Genomic DNA, 15,549 nt, shown 5'->3' on the forward strand with positions numbered 1-15,549 from the left:
GATACTTGACTTATTTACTTATGGATTGATATAAATTTTTTAGAGTAAAAATTTTCATTTGATACAAAGTTTGGTTTATTGGCAAATATTTTTCTGATTCTGACATAATAGTAAAATGGGCTACACAAACGATAACAGTTAGTCATTTTACCTTTTTAATACCTTTGTCCAAAACAATGTGGGAAATAGGGATATGTAAGCTAGGGAATAATAAATACTAATATCATACATCAATATTGTTGTGTGAAAACACTGGGTTCCTCTGTTTTGTTTGGTGGAAAAATGATCATCTTTATGTCATAATGGAGAAATTTTTGAGCTCCATCGAGTGATGATTGAAGTGTTGTTTGCATCATACCCGTTTTAATCTAAAGAAGGGAAAAAATTCCCAGGTCTGTTTTGGGAAATGATTTTGAGTTGTGCTCTTTGCTGTTAATAAGCCGATTTTGATTTTTAGTTCTGCTCTTTCAACTTAATCAATCAGCTTTGACAATGTTCTTAGGTAATAAGTACTAGTTCTAAAAATACAAGGACAAAATTGTTATTCTAGGACATTGTTCATCCGTCATTCATCAAGCGTGACCTTTTGTACATTTTTAAAAATACTTTATGATGTACCAGTGACATTTTTCCACTTTCTTTCGGTCATTTATGAGGAGGAAGTTAGCTCATTGCACCTGAATGTCTGAACGCATTTAGCAGCTTTTTATCTCACTCTAGCAGAGCTTGTTTTATGACCTCAGTGACTAATGTAGGAAAGCATGCTCATATCCTAACTGTTGCTTTATCACAGTATTCAAATTACAGTAGTAAAACTGAAGAGAAGAAAAAAAATTAGTTAATAAATTTAAGTTGCAGTAAGTATAAGTGTACCAGTTATCATTCCCAATGCTTAGTCAACAAATCAGTTAATAAATCTGGTAATAATAAATATTTCAGAGTCAGAGTAAAACAATTTAAAATGATAATTAAAAAGTGAACGTGAAACAGATAACTCTCTGCTAAACTAGGGCCGTGAAAAACTAAATTCTCAGACACTAATTAATATTAAAAATTAACTTGACTAGCTGCTGATACTGTTGCAAATAAGTATCATCTGCGGTGTCTTTGTGTTTCCACTGAAATAACTTCACATGTCAGTATTGAACAGTTATCGAAATGTTAAACTGCCACGAACATTTTAATGTTAGCTGTATTAACTGCTGTAATGAACATTTTCTTTCTTCAGGGTATCTATTTGAATTTTTCTTTTAGATTTATAACGCTTAATGAGCAGCATGCTCTCTCTGCAGCCATTTAAACTGAATCTGCGGTTTAACCCTTCAGCTTTTCTTCTCTGGATGACATGGAGGTCCAAAGGGCTTTGAAGGTGTTGGATCAAAATGTTTCTTTTTCATCATCATCAGGGAAAACCGAAAAGGGGCTTATGGGAAGCATGTATAATGTAAATAGAATTGTTCCTACCACAGAACCCTGTGGAACTCAATAATTAACCTTAGTTTGTGAAGAGGACTCTCTATTTACATGAACCCATTGGAGTCTATTAGATAGATATGATACAAACCACAGCAGTGCAGTACCTGTAATACCTTCAGCATCCTCGAATTGCTGTAATAAAATGTCATCATCAAGGCATCCGTTTTCGGACCTTGGCTAAGTGGAATTAGGCAGAGGATCAATAGGGGGTCCAGGACACTCTCAATAGGGCTTAAAAATCTGGGACTCTCCACCAGTTGCTCTTAGAACTGAAGAAGCTTCTTGGATGAGAGGTGAGGCATCTTCAAGAAACAGACGTCCAGACGCTTTTTCTTTCCAAGCTCGTTAGACTTTAACTGATATAGTTACTCAGCCATTCAATATCAATTTTGGTGTCCGATTCAAATTACCGGGTGTCATTATTGTCAATGTGAATTATAATTTTACAGATTTTACATTTGCCCCTTAGCCAGCTGTTTTCAATTTCCCTCAGACACATGAAGAGGTTGGTGGTGTACTGTAGGCTTCTGTTTAGGACGGTACTTCATCCCTACCGTCACCCAGCTCTCCAGTTTTTCTGGCTGCTCAGGATATTTGGCACACTGAGCAGGAAAGTGCAGCAAGGACAGGTGAAGAGGCCATGCTGCTTGCGAGTTGGCTACAAGCTAAGCTAGTGAATCTTTAAAAAGACAGTGAAAGAATCCTGTCAATATAATTAGCATGTAAATCCACAGAGTGTGCTTTAGATAAAACACATGAAGGTTACACTATAAAATAAGACGTTATGTATACAATTTTTAACTCAATTGCGTACACAGATAAGCTAAACAAAAACACAAATGTGCGTTTTAACAAGAACATAATGGGAGATGATAAATATTGAAATTATGACATGTTATTCTTTTCACTATTTTTTTTATAATTATTAGCTTTTTAATTCCTAATATAATTCTCATGTCCATATCAATTTCTTGACTAAATGTTTTCATAAGAGCTGTGACTGAGGAGTTAGAGCATGTTCCCTACTAATTGGAACGTTTAGATTAAACCTCTACATCTCATGCTTTGAATAAATACAGCATACACACAATAATGTGCAGGTCACATTAATGACTTGTCAAAACAGTAACAGGGTATATTTTACGCTTTATTCAGCCATTATTACATGTCTGATGCACAACAGGTTAGCAGATAAGAAGCGAAAAAAGGATTTGTTTAGTCTGGCTTTTATGAATGGTTTCTCTCAAAAAATAAAAATAAAGTAGATAGAAAGAAACAGCAACCAATGTTTATTGTCTTCCAGGAACCAGAGTGGGCAACATTGACAGCTGACTAAGGATAAGAATGGGCTTTAAAAGCCTTCCACATAATACTTGCTTTGTTTTCAGATTCATTTCTTTCATAGTATTTGTCTATGCATCTTTCTACAAATTCACCAAAAATTTGATCCGTTAACAAAATTGTTTGCAGTCTCCATCTCATTGAACTTGCATAGAGATTGCAGCATGATCACTAATCACAATACTACATCTAATATAGAAGCATTTTTTGACTTGGGATTGTAACTCTTTGGATATTTAAAAAAAAAAATAGCGCATGAATGGCACTTTCTTTCTTTCTTTTTGCATGTTTTGTCAGTCCGGGTGGATCTGTCCATTACTGAGTAAAGTTAAAGTCCCTTCCTACAGTGTAGATTCCTTCTAAAGCAGACAGTTAAAAATATTCTCTCAAAAAAACGGGTTGTCATCAATGGGCTACACACAGATAGACATATAATTTATTTTTGTGAGAGGATATTAACTTGAATGACAATGTAACTCCCATGCGGAGTTACATTGACTAGTGTATAGGGATGGCAACCCCTCTTGCCTAACTGTTAAGACAAATGTGAAATAAACATTTAGTCAGCAATTTTATGTCTGATGTGGTCAGATGCATTTATCGCATTTAAGATCATCTTAGATTTAAAGTCTTGTATTCTATTGAATACTTGTTTCATTTAGTTTTCTCTTTGCGCTGACATTCCAGCTCATTATATTAACAATGAAACTTTCCTGTTTGGTCCTCGCTATATGTTGTTATTATATTATCCTGGTGTCTTTTAGATTGTGCACAAAAAACCCCCCAACAAAACAAACAAAAACCACAAATTTACACATACATTATACATTCAAGCACTCGCACACACTGAACACAGAACCTGTTTTGAACACTGGCATTTCCCTTTGTGGGATGCCTAGCTGCTGTAGGTTTTTGACATACTGTGTCCTTATACAGAGAGATTGACAGTTTGTAAGGGTTGTTTTTAAAAATGTAGACCATGGTTCCCAGAGCTTCTCTATTAAGCTGTCGTCTTGGTCACGTGACCCCCTGAATGCCTTCATGCATGTATTACTTCCATGCTCAACTATTGTAATTTATTAATTTTCGGCTCTTTGAAAGCCTTTAGTTGATCCAAAATGCTGCAGGGACTAGAAAGAGAGATCCTATTTCTCGCATACTTGCTTTTATTCGTTGGTTTTCTGTTAATTCCAGAATCTTTTTTAAAATTCTTCTCCTCACATACAAGGTTTTGAATAATCAGGCCGCATCTTATTTTAAATACCTCACCCCAACCAGAGCACTTCACTGTCAGACTGCAGGCTTACTTGTAGTTCCTAAGACAGAGCCCTTAGCTTTCAGGGCAGCTCTTCTGTAGAAAGACCTTCATTTTGGATTTTGGAGACAGACACAGTCCCTACTTGCAAGATTTGGCTTAAAACTTTTCTTTTTCATTAAGATTATAGTTATATAAGGTGTATATATATAAAAAATTCAATTGGATTTCAACTTTTCAATTTTGTCAGCAGGCCGATTGAGCCCCCATCAAAGAAGGAGGTTGTTCCAATCATGAGACGACCAGATGAGTGGAAGGACCCATGGCGACGGTCCAAATCCCCCAGGAGACGTCCAGCACCGGGCTCGCCCCCACGGGGCCGCCGGCGTCATCGACCATCAGGCTCTTCAATCTCTGTGTCCAACTCCTCAAGGTAGGGACTTCTCCATATTAGGCTTAACATGGAGCCTAATAATGAAAGGTGTTATCCAGTTTCCAACACCTTAGGGACAAAGGCTGGGTTAGGCCTTAGACACGCTTTAGTGAGTCACGGGGTCAGCTGTAGACAAGAGGGGTGAATAGACAGAGCCTTTAATTCACTAACTCGCTTGGCTGTGGTTACAGCCAACAGCAGAGCGGTTTTAAGAGAGAGAAACTTCAACCCCACTGCCCCGATAGGCTCAAAGGGGTGGTGGAAGAGGGCATCTAAAGAGGGCATCTAAAACGACTGACAGATCCCATAAAGGGACCAGTGGTCTAGTGACTTGGAGCGTTTGACGTGCCTCCCTCATGAAGCAACATATAAGAGGGTGCTGACCAGCAGGTTTATCACCAAACCCCACGTGGCAGGCTGAAATAGCTGCCAAATAGACCTTTATGGTAGAAAAAGCTCTCCTTTTGTCCAGCAAGTCCTGAAGAAAACACAACAGCTCCACCACTGAACGCTGGAAAGGGATTATCTGCTTTTCATGGCACCACTCTTCAAAAACCCGCCATTTACTGTTTTAAATGGAACGAGTGGAGGAGGCTCTGGCATTCGGAATGGTTTCAATAACCTTCGGAGGCATGCCTGCTGCCTTCAAATTCCACCTTTCACAGGCCAGGCCCAGAGAGCCTCCTGGTCTGGATGGGGATCGTATATCTCCCCATGCACCTGTTTGAATGGCCACCGTGGAGCTATTAAAATCAGTGACAGCCCCTGATCACTCACTCTGATCAGTGTTGGGAAGATCAGGCTGAAGGGAGGAGAAGCATACAGCAGTGTGTTTGGCCATGGATGGGCCAGCACATCCATGCCCAGTGACGCATCTACGTCTGACAGCGAGAAAAACAGAGGGCACTGAGTGTTTTCTTGCGAGGCGAAGAGATCTACGGCAGTCCGGCCATATCTCTGCCAAATCTGCTCCACCACCTGTGGGTGAAGCTTCCATTCTCCGAACAGTGGATTCCCTCTGGACAGGAGGTCCGCCCCCCCATTCAGAATTCCTGACACGTGAGTTGCTCGAAGGGAGAGGAGCCGTGTGCTGCTCCACACAATTATTTCCCTGGCTAACCTGTGTAGCTGCCGGGAACAGGTACCGCCCTGGCGGTTGATATAAGCAACTACAGTGGAGTTGTCTGTTTTCACAAAAACATGTCGTCCCCTGAGATATGGCAGAAAATGCCGTAAGGCTAGGAGCACCGCGCGGAGCTCCAGCACATTTATGTGATTCAGAGCCAGTCTCTGTGACCAAATGCCATTCACTGCTCTGCCCATCATAGTTGCACCCCAACCTGACAGGGATGCATCTGTGGTCAGTGTCACCCTGGATGATACTGCCCCGAGAGGTACTCCTGCAGCGAGAGTTGTCGGGCTCCTCCAAGGCCGGAGAGCCCCACGACTGAGATGTCAGGGTTCAAGGTAGAGCAGGGCGATATGGCCAAAAATATTTATCACGATATATATTTGAAAATTTGCGATAACGATATAACTGACGATATAATTGATGCGAGACAAAATACAACTCCACAACATTACTAGCGCAAAAAGACAACCTTCCATTTATTTTCACTTAAACAAGAAGCTGGTTTTTATGTACATTAAAGCTTTATAAAAATGTAACAGTGCAAATGCAAATTCCTTGCTGAAAGTTTAACCAAAAGGCATTTCCAGTAGAAATGGGCTGACATATCCTGAGCATAACCATGTATAATATCCACTGAAGTTAAAAAGAGGTGCTTTGCAACATTAAACTGCAGTGTGCAGTACGCATTTTTCGGACCATAAGGTGCGCGGGATTATAAGGCACATTAATCGAAACAAAGCAGTCAGATAAATCAAACTTTATTAAACTCATTCTTCTTGCTTCCTCCACTTCTGTACCTTTGATTCATTAATGTTGAATTCTCTGGCAGCGGCTCTATTCCCATGTTGTTGCAGTATATTAATGACTAACCTCGTATTGTGGATGGATTATCTCAGTTGTTCTCCTGACTGAAGATTGGTCCTTTTACAGCATCCTGCCATGCGATTGCATTTGTCTCTAACCATGAGGAACCTTAGCGTTAACTTTTATAAGTGGAAAAGTGTTAGTGTTTGTCCTCCAGCTTCACTGTTTATGTTATGCTAACATAGCTGTGTCGCTAGCGATCACGTAGCACATAATTATATACCAGCTAGCCCAACTTCAGTAACCCTACAAACGTCACTGCTGTTTAGTTTCCTGTCTTCATTTATGTTGGAAGTGATAGCAGAGCTGTACGTTTGATTTTTTTCAGAAATCTCTCAGTCAGAACATGCAATATCATGCATGTTCTGACTGAGAGAACAGTCAGAACTAACTAGCGAAACTAGCGAGCTAACTTCCGCTAGCTTCCTGCTAGCTTCTAACTCCGTTAAATGTAATACATTTTGTTTTCATGGATGCCTGGAAGTTAAACTTCATAGTTACACCTGGTAAAGCAGCAATGCTGATCGTTTTATTAAAGATGAAAGAATTTAGACAGTTTTTAACTCTTAGTGATGCTGCAGTGTTGTTTCACCTGAAAGATACGGAGTTTAGGACCCAGATTACTCCCAGATTTAAGGGCATCTTAGTCCGACGGCCGCTTGCATGTTCTGCAAAAAAATGTGCTTTGTCGTGTATCTGACGGACAAACACCAAACCAGTTCCACATCACTGAAGTTGCACCATTTTTACAAACCAATTCTGGTTCATCTGTTTCACTCAACAATCGGCCATGTGCGTATGAAAACAAAGGCACTGCGCATGCGCGTTTTACTCATATTCTATCGCGATATTTCATTTTCCTATCGTTGCCTAACATTATACCGGTATTACCGTGAACGGTATAATATGGCCCAGCCCTAGTTCAAGGTTCTTTATTTGTCACATGCATAGTTATACAAGTATAACACACAGTGAAATGTAGCCTGACACGCTCCTCGACATGTGCAAAAATTGGGGGGGGGGTGTAGAGGAAGAACATTATATATATATACATATAGTATATACACTGGGTGAATGTGCAGTAGTAGCAGCAAGCAGGTGAATTCTGTACATTAATATGAATAGACATCTGACTATTTTACAGGATAGACAATATAAACATATTTAAAATTAAAGGAATTGAAATGTACATTGTGCCTTGGTTTAGAGTGTCTGGAAGAGAGTCCTGTCTCAGTCAATTATAGATGATGTGAGAGGGCGGGTGTGTGTGTTTAGGGCACGGATGGCTTGGGGATAGAAGCTCCTCTTGAGTCTCTCTGTCCTTGCCCGGAAGATGCGGAACCTTCTACCAGATTGCAGAAGTTGGAACAGTTTGTTGCCAGGATGGGACGGGTCCTTCAGTATCTGCGCTGCTCTAGTCCGGCATCTCCTGGTGTAGGTGTCCTGAAGCGGGGGGAGAGCAATCCTGCAGCAGCGTTCTGCTGTACGGATCACTCTCTGGAGAGCTTTTTGGTCCTTCACACAGCTGTTCCCGAACCACGATGTCATGTTCTGTGTGAGGATGCTCTCCACAGCGCCTGTATAGAAAATCCTGAGGATCTTTGGAGAGACCCTGAACTTCCTCAGTTGTCGTAGGTGATACAGGCGCTGCCTAGCCTTTTTGGTCTGGACCTGAATGTGGGCAGCCCATGTCAGGTCTGAGGAGATGTGGACACCAAGATACTTGAAGGACTGCACCCTCTCCACTGGAGCTCCATTGATGATAATGGGCTTGTAGTCTCTGTGCTGACCCCTTCTGAAGTCCACCACCAGCTCCTTGGTCTTGCTGACGTTCAGCTGGAGGTGGTTGTCCTGGCACCACGATGCCAGATTCTTCACTTCATCCATGTAGGCCACCTCATCGTTGTTGGAGATGGCACCCAACACCACTGTGTCGTCAGCAAACTTCACAATGGTGTTGGAGCCATGGGTGGCCACACAGTCTGAAGTGTAGAGGGAGTAGAGCAGTGGCGAGAGGACACATCCCTGAGGTGCTCCTGTGTTGATGGTGATGCTGTTGGAGAAGCACCTGCCCACCCTCACCACCTGAGTTCTGCCGGTGAGGAAGTCCAACACCCATGCACACAGACGGCTGTTAAGTCCCAGATCCCTCAGCTTTGTGAACAGTCTGCAGGGCACTATTGTGTTAAACGCTGAACTGTAATCAACAAACAGCATTCGCACATAGTTACCCTGTTTTTTGTCCACGTGGCTGAGAGTGGTGTGTAGGACGTGGGCGATGGCATCCTCTGTGGATCTGTTGGATCTGTAGGCGAACTGCAGCGGATCTGTGGTGTCTGGGATGGAGGAGGAGATGATGTTCTTCAGCAGCCTCTCAAACACCTTCATTACTACCGAGGTCAGTGCAACTGGCCGGTAATCGTTCAGGGATGAGGGTTTGCTGTTCTTGGGCACAGGGATGATGGTGGATCTTTTGAAGCATGTGGGGACCACAGACTTCGCCAGGGACTCGTTGAAGATGTAAGTGAACACACCTGCTAGCTGGTCAGCACAGCAGCGCAGCAGACGGCCGGTGATGCCGTCTGGCCCCGCCGCTTTCCTTGTGTTCACTCTCCTCAGTGAGGTCACAGCTGCAGAGAAGCGACCCATTAACTGCAGGAATGGTCATTTGCGTCTCATACTTTCACCCCTCAGTACCCTCAGGGGGGAAGTTACACAAATGGAGTGCACTGAGAGCCAAAAACAACCTTCGTCCTGTTCTGGTTACTTTTTGTTTTAGTGTAGAAGGTAGAAAGGAATTGCTTGATAATTCTTCAGTAGCCCATTCAGAATTTTAATTGGGTTTATTCCATGTGCGTTTCAGGTCCTCGTCCCGCTCTTCATCCTATACAGGCTCCGGATCGTCCCGTTCCCGCAGCCGTTCCTCCTCATTCAGCTCCTACTCCAGCCACTCGTCCCAACGCAGCTCCTTCAGCGGCAGCCACTCTAGGTACATAAATCTTATAGTGTGTTTGTGTTTTTAATGTGTTTCTGCTCTCCAACACCATTTTTTGACACATTCTGCTAAGATATGTCAAGCCACTCGAGAATTTCTAAAATTGAAAACAAGCAACTGACTATGAATCGCATTGTTTTGTGCATTTGAGTGATCTGATCTGATCTAATTTATAGGTCTCAGTCTTTCTCCACATCTCCCTCACCAAGTCCAGCAGCACTGAGGAACGCTAAGAACAAAGCAGACCTTCAGCCTGTTGTAGCCAAAGGGTAAATATTAAAATTTTTAAAAGTTTCAATGTAAATCCTGAGCAGAGAGTGAGCTGCTTTGGCGGAGGTTTGCACTTGAAGGGCTTCTTGTTGATCGGTAGCTGCAAGGTTGCATTCCTATGCTGTGCAATGCAGTGGGCATTAGAGGCACAGCACTGGAGTGGTTCAGGTCCTACTGTTGGAGCAGACTTTTTGTGTCAGTCTCTGTAACCATGTGTCCTCCTCTGCTTCTCTCTTCTGTGGTGACCCACAGGGCTCAGTTCTAGGCCCCCTCCTCTTTTCTTTGTATGTGCTCCGTCTTGGTTTTATACTGAGCAAATACAGCGTTGCTTTTCACTTTTATGCTGATGCCTGTCAGATCTATGTAAAGAAAAAAGGCACACATTCTATACAGCCATGACTTCAGTGTCTTGATGACATTAAAGCTTGGGTGTCTTGTAACTTTAAAATTCAATGACAAAAACACTAAGATTATGCTTTTTGGTAGCCCCACTGAGACCTTCAATGTGTCTTTAGATTCCTTGGCCCAGTATAATGAGCCAACTGTCACAAAGCTCGGGGTCAAAGTGGACTCTGAACTTTAAGCTTAACAGTTAGATTAAGGCAGTCATAAAATCGTGCGTCTTTCAGCTCAGGCAATTGGCTAAAATAAAACCAAATCTTTCACGGCAGCACTTTGAGACAGTTATTCACAACTTTGTTACCAGTCAGCTGGATTACTGTAACAGACTTTATATAGGGGTCAGTGCTTCATCCATTACTCATCTACGGAGGGTGCAAAATGCTGCAGCTCGTCTTTTAACTGGCACTTTAAAGTCTGAGCACATTTCCCCTATTTTAGCTTCACTTCACTGGCTGCCCATTCCTTTTAGGATTCATTTTAAAGTTATTTTAAAGCCCTCCATGGCCTAGCCCCATCTTATCTCTCTGAGCTGCTACTGACTTATACACCCACGCGCTCTCTCAGGTTAGCTGATTAACTGTTCCTGAATGTACCCAGGACTGAGCGTAAACTCAGAGACTCTGCTTTTGCTGTAGCAGTTCCCAAACTGCCTCTATACAGGCCTCTTCTCTGCCTGTTTTTAAAATCACTTCTGAAAATCCGTCTCTTCACCCTGGCCTTTGACACCTTGTGAGATGTTGTTTTTCTTAGTTTATTTTTCTTTTAGTTGTTTTATTTAGTTTTGGGGTTTTTTTGTTTCATTTTATCTACTGTTCTCAACTTATTTACTGTACAGAGCTTTGGTCCTGTGCTGGCTGTTTTAAAGTGGATTATACAGAAAGTTGGATTCGATTCGATTGGATGGCCTGGTAAATGGTAAATGGCCTGCATTTGTATAGCGCTTTTCTAGTCCATAGGACCCCAAAGCGCTTTACACTACATTCAGTCATTCACCCATTCACACACACATTCACACACTGGCGATAGCAAGCTACATTGTAGCCACAGCTGCCCTGGGGCGCGCTGACAGAGGCGAGGCTGCCGGACACAGGCGCCACCGGGCCCTCTGACCACCACCAGTAGGCAAACACGGGGTTAGTATCTTGCCCAAGGATATTTGGCATGCAGCCAGGATGCAGCCTGGGATCGAACCACCGACCTTCTGATTAGTGGCTGACCTGCTCTGCCACCTGAGCTACAGCCACCCATAGTTGGATAGTTGCATGCTAGCTACTAGTGGTGCAACGGATCACGATTGATCCGAATTCCGAACCGATCCCAGTCCACGGTTCGGCACGCACGTGATCCGAAGATTCGAAAAAGAAAAAAAAAAGTATGTGTGTGGTGCGCGTGGTCAGTCTGTCAAGCGGTAGTTATGGTCAGCGGTCCAAGTAGCGGAGTACAGGAGTTTGCGGCATTTAAGCAGCCCTTTGCTGCCCAATCCGACTGGGCTATTGGGGTGTTTAGCTGCAGACGGGAGGCCGTATTCCGTTGTGCAAAACAAGGGGTTTAAACTGTGATGAACGTGCTTGAGCCACACTATGATATCTCGTTGCGCGTCCACTTCAGCGACAAGATCGTTCCAAGCAGGTATGAGCAGGAGAAGTTTAAAGTTATGGCTGCACTGTCCCAGGCATCTTCTGTTGCTCTAACTACAAATGGGTGGACCTCCAGGGCAACGGAAAGCCACGTGACCGTGACCGCTCGTTATATCACAGCGGAGTGGTAGGTACAAGCCCTGTACTGCCCTATAGATTACATTAAATTAAATGAAACTTTATTTATCCCTCGGGTGGTTTCCTCTGGGAAATTCAGTTTCCAGTAGCACAGCACCAACAGAAGTTGCAGAATGTGAGCAGAAATATACCATATATACACATATATAAATACAGAGAACACAAAAGGCATAAATACAATAAATAGGAATAAGAATACAAGGGAACGGCACATTTCAAGTATTGTGAGTCTATTACACCGTTGGATATTAACAAAAACTATTGCACAGTGAAAAGGCACTACAGCTACTTTTTCCCCCCTCCTTTGTCCCCGTTTCCCCTCCCTCTCCCCTCCAGCGAGGAGTTAGACAGTTTGATGGCCTGTGGGACAAAGGACTTTTTAAGTCTGCTGGTTCTTGACTTTGGGAGAAGCAACCTTTCCCTAAACAGACTTTATGGCTGTGTGCAGAGGATGCAGAGGCTGCCCAGCATGGTCCATAATGTCCATATTGCACCTTAATTTGTTTTTATATAAGTGCGTGGAATGAGTCTTCAGTTGAATGTTTTTTAATAAGCAAAAAATACTTAAATAAATAAATGGCAAGTCGAATTTTTGTCTTTTTTTTCTATTTTTGCTGATCCGAAATTGATCCGATCTGTGACTTAAAACTGTTATCCAATCCGAACCGTGAGATTTTTCATCCGTTGCACCACTACTAGCTACTATCACATGCCTGCCATTACTGTCTGTATACCTATAAGATCCCTTTTCCTTCCCTAGCATACCACTGAAGCAGGATGCCATGCCCCCTCCTCGCAGGGACAGGCCTCCCATGAAAAAAGCTTCCAGCCCTTCTATGCCTTCGGGACTGCAGTCCAGACCATCCAAACCCTTGCCAGATGGAGGAAAGCCTCCTAACAATCCACGAGATGCTGGAGGTGCAGGAGCTGGTGGAGCAGTCAAACCCCTGCCACCCAGGGAACCTGGAAAACCTGTCAACTTGAGGGAAGGCAGGCGGAAGGAGCGACAGCAGCATCCTCCTCGAAGGTAAGCATCTCATCTTAAAGCTTGTTTTGTTTTACAGGACACAGAAATTCACAAAAATGGTTATACACTTATACATTTGACATGATCTATTACAAGATTATTGGCTTTAGGAGAAGTTACTAGTGTTGTTTTGTAGCAAGAGGCTCCTGGATACAAACCCATGGAGGGCCTGTTGTGGATTTTGCTTCTTATTTAGAATGAATGAATAAATAAATAAAAAAGATGACATTGAAAAAGGAATTTAAGCTATTTCAAGAATCAGGAAAAGTTGTCTGCACACCTAATTTGGTTTGACATTTAACTAGATACAAGACATTTATGAGGCAATGCAATGTCAATGAATCAGCATAAAATAAGAGGACTGCATTAATCTGTTGATGTTAAAATTTAAACACAGCTTGGAATCTGTGTTGCTATACTTTTCTTTGGGAATTGGGAAAGGATGGTTCAGTTGTGACACACATAACATGTCCTTCATGAAGCTAACAGAGCAGTCTCAGTTGTGTTAGGTTAAATGATGATTAGATGAAAAGTTGGCTTGAACAGGAAAAAATGTGACAGAGTTCACTATGACAAGGAAGAAAGGCAAAGAAAAAACAAAAACCAAAGAGCTAATACTCTGTTCCAGGTATTTCAATTTTTTTTTTCTGAAGTCTGTTGTTTTACTCTCTTTTTTCTTTTTTGGGGGTGCAAAAGGAAATGACCAGCAAAAGCACAAACATAAACAAGAGTAGCCCATATTATTCTTTATTTCACACAGAACAAAGAGAGAGACAGAAGCAGATGATGTACTGTGACAGCCCCTAAAGATGTCAGTCAAAAGAAGAAGAAATTGTATGTTAAGTGAAGTCTGACTGCAACAGTTCAACAAAAAAGAACTCTTAGTTCTTAGTCTTAGTTATTAATCCTCAGGCCCTTCCAGAACTCTTATGGTACTTAGATTTGTCATTCTGTTACTTACTTAAATGTGTGGCTCCTGCCAAATTCTCAAGTGAGCATAAAACATTTTGGATGTTCTCCATGTGTGTGTAGGTGGATGGCAGCATGTTGGCCCACCATGTCTATTTTGCTCACGTTTTCAAGGAAGTGCACAAACAGTGAACGGCGTTGTTTAAAAGTTTCATTTGCAGTAAGGAGAACTGTGTTCTTATTTGCATATTTTTGTAATGTAAGTGATAATGCAGATGTATTCCACTTTGGGGGAAGACCATAGAGCTCACACGTGGGCGAGTGAGTGGGTACATAGTTTGAGGAAAAACCTCTCTTTTGTACGCTTATGTTTGTGTTTGTTTATGAGAGTGTGTGAGAGAGCAACATCAGCCAAAGCGGAAGAAGAGTAAAAGGGCAGGGAAGAACAGTCTGTGTGTGCAAGGCTGTTTTCGTGTGTGTGTGTGTGTGTGTGTGTGTGTGGGGGTGGGTGGGGGTGGGGGTGGGTGCAAGTTTGTGGGCTGATTGAGTTACATGTGGAAATAATCCAGGAAAACCAGTTCAGGCGCTTGTTATTATGTTTACTTCCCTTCCTTTAACTTCACTCTGATGAACCGATATATATATATGATGTAACTAGGGGTGTAATTTTTTGTCTGCCTCTTCAACACGATGGTTTAAACTTAAACTTGCAGTATTAAAAAGAGTATAGATGGGCGTGACTGGTCACCTAGATGTTTAAATTTAGATTAAACTGTATATAAAAGATTAGTTTCAGGGGTTCTGAATTATCTTATCTTTTATTTTTATTATTTACCTTTTTCGTTTTATATTTAGTGTCGTTCTACAGTATTGGCTAAGGCTAGCAAGCTTGACTATCAAGTTGGCTGAGTAAAATACAGAATAAGGCTAGTCACCGGTACAGACACATGGATGACACCTGGGTCATAATCAAAACCCAAGAAGCAGAAACCCTCGCTGCTCACATCAACTCATTGGATAGAAATATAAAGTTCACCAGGGAAGATACAAAGGATAATAGTTTGACATTTCTGGACTGTGCTGTGCACATTGAGGAGATTGGAAGCCTCAACGTTGAAGTTTACACAAAGCCCCCCCCCCCCCCCCCCCCCCCCCCCCCCCCACACACACACACACACACACACACACACACACACACACACACACACACACACACACACACAGAATAGTGCCCACTCTTTGACTCCCACCACCTGCTGGAACACAAACTTGGAGTAATCAGGTCCCTACAACACCGGGCAGAAAACATTTGCTCTAATGCAGAAGGGGAAAAAAAGGAACACAGAGATGTGAAGAAAGGTCTTTAAAAAATGTGGTTATCCCACTTGTGCTTTCATCAAATTGGCAAATGGGAGAAAAAGAATGACAAACAGAATAACATTGTCATCCCTTATATGTAACAGGTTAATCAGTGAAACTCGGGAAAATCCTCTCCAAGCACGACGTCCCAGTGTACTTTAGACCCAGCCACACCTTCAGACAAAAACCACTTCATTCTAAGGACAAAATTCCCAAACATAAAGTAATCAACATGGTGTATGCTGTGGAGTGCAGCAAGGGGTGCTCTACATTGGAGGACGACGTCACGTTTTACTTTCTTGGATCGCTTT

General features: G+C 42.3%; 1 protein-coding gene and 1 pseudogene across 1 annotated transcript in view; one reads left to right on the forward strand and one right to left on the reverse strand.

Moving 5' to 3' along the window:
- The window catches only part of zc3h18 (zinc finger CCCH-type containing 18), a 57,318-nt gene that overhangs the window by 28,317 nt on the left and 13,452 nt on the right, over positions 1–15,549 (forward strand). The window contains exons 10-13 of the mRNA XM_086299752.1: positions 4,323–4,505; positions 9,365–9,490; positions 9,673–9,765; positions 12,704–12,970. Of these exons, the coding sequence (XP_086155878.1) occupies positions 4,323–4,505; positions 9,365–9,490; positions 9,673–9,765; positions 12,704–12,970 (669 nt within the window). The remainder of the gene's footprint in view (positions 1–4,322; positions 4,506–9,364; positions 9,491–9,672; positions 9,766–12,703; positions 12,971–15,549) is intronic.
- Positions 5,077–9,169, reverse strand: LOC147325302 (uncharacterized; annotated as a pseudogene).

Source organism: Aulonocara sp. 'chitande type north' Nkhata Bay, linkage group LG7 (assembly GCF_057382095.1).
Source record: "Aulonocara sp. 'chitande type north' Nkhata Bay isolate Kocher_YH1m ecotype deep benthic linkage group LG7, A_spYH_male_GT1.1, whole genome shotgun sequence".
NCBI classification, from domain to species: domain Eukaryota; kingdom Metazoa; phylum Chordata; class Actinopteri; order Cichliformes; family Cichlidae; genus Aulonocara; species Aulonocara sp. 'chitande type north' Nkhata Bay.